Here is a 1,425-nt window from a genome sequence, read left to right on the forward strand (position 1 = left end):
CGTCTACAGAGCCCAGTTGTTGCAGCAGTCGCGGCGCGCTGCTGGGGCGGATGCGGAGGAGGAGGCGGAGCGGCAGCAGCGCGAGCAGTTGGCGAGAGAAAGAGAGAAAGACATTGAAAGGGCAGTTCGCCTCGAGGTAGAAAGATGAAATCATTTTCTTCTTTCCCATCATTTCACTTTTGCTCAGTTGGCTTGTTGTCTTTCCGGCTTGTTGCACTGAATGAGCTATTCTCCTTTAGTAACAGTTTCTTGTTGTTTCCTTCGTTTGTTTTTTTCTGTTTTTACCTTTTGTCTCTCGCGTACTTGGTGCTTTGGAAGCGCTGTGTGGCGAGGGCAGATGTAAACAGAATGCGCCGCCTCACTGTGTTCCGTTTTTTGGTTCATTTCAAGTTTCGTTTGTTTGGTTGCTTTTCACGTGCGCAGATGTGTTGCTGCTGGTGTGTGGGGGATGTATATTTTCTGTTGCTTTTGCTTTGTGTTTGTTCTATTTCTGTTCAGAGAAGCAGAGGAAAACGGCGAGATGACTCGCAAAGAGATATCAGTGAAATGGTTGCATTGGGGCTGCCGGTGGACGCGAAGAAACAACGCACAGACTCTATGTTCGATGCTCGCCTCTTCAACCAAGCAGGCGGAACAGACTCGGTTTGTCTAGCACATTTCCTCCGGTTATTTCATTGTTATTTCATTCTTTATTTTTGCACTTTATCGCTTTCATTGCAACGTGGCGTGGCTGCTAGTTTCTTCTTTTCTGACGCTAGAACGCCCCTTCACGCGTTCGTGTCTCTCGTCGTTACCTTTTTCATTCATGGTCGCCGTGTTACGATCGCCCGCTGCTTGTTCTATTTTAATGGAGTGTTACTGTGTTCCTTTTATGTTTTGCTGTGAGCTGGATGCTTTGCCGCAGTGTTCTAGTTGTTCTGCCTTTGTTCACAGTTTCTCTCTGTACTGCTGTGTGTTTCTCTTGTTATATATTTAGGGATACAAAGGAGGAGAAGACGACACGTACAACTTATACGACCGCCCCCTCTTTGCTCAACGAGGAGGCGCTGGAATTTATCAATTCAGCCGCGACAGGTTTTCCGCTTCTGTTGGGTAAGAGAAATAAAAGCAGCTATAAACACATTTGTATCTTCATCAAATTGACTATTAAAATAAACATATTTGACCGCATTGCGGTCCTCCTTAGTTCATCCTCCATGAGTCTTGTTGCAGTGAGATTCCTTGAAATGCCGCTGTACGGCACGTGAATTTGTACTTTTTTGTCTATATACTGATAAGCTCTTCTTTATTACACGAATATTAGTAATATATAAACTCTGTAAATGACCACTGCCGGTAGGGTGGAAATATGCTTGTGTGTTTTCTGTTTTTCTTTTGCATTGATCGCAGAGAGGACTCCGAATTGGCTGCTTTTGCTGGTGCTGA

The 1,425-nt window shown here is 45.0% G+C and overlaps 1 protein-coding gene across 1 annotated transcript in view; it reads left to right on the top strand.

The window, feature by feature from the left end:
* EMH_0005960 (uncharacterized protein) overlaps window positions 1–1,096 on the top strand; it is a gene marked incomplete at both ends in the record, with an annotated part of 7,241 nt that extends 6,145 nt beyond the window's left edge. The window contains 3 exons of the mRNA XM_013497366.1: window positions 10–136; window positions 499–642; window positions 977–1,096. Coding sequence (XP_013352820.1) covers window positions 10–136; window positions 499–642; window positions 977–1,096 — 391 coding nt within the window. The remainder of the gene's footprint in view (window positions 1–9; window positions 137–498; window positions 643–976) is intronic.
* Between the last annotated feature and the right edge of the window lie 329 nt (window positions 1,097–1,425).

Source organism: Eimeria mitis, genomic scaffold, assembly GCF_000499745.2.
Source record: "Eimeria mitis Houghton genomic scaffold, Emh_scaff263, whole genome shotgun sequence".
NCBI lineage: Eukaryota > Apicomplexa > Conoidasida > Eucoccidiorida > Eimeriidae > Eimeria > Eimeria mitis.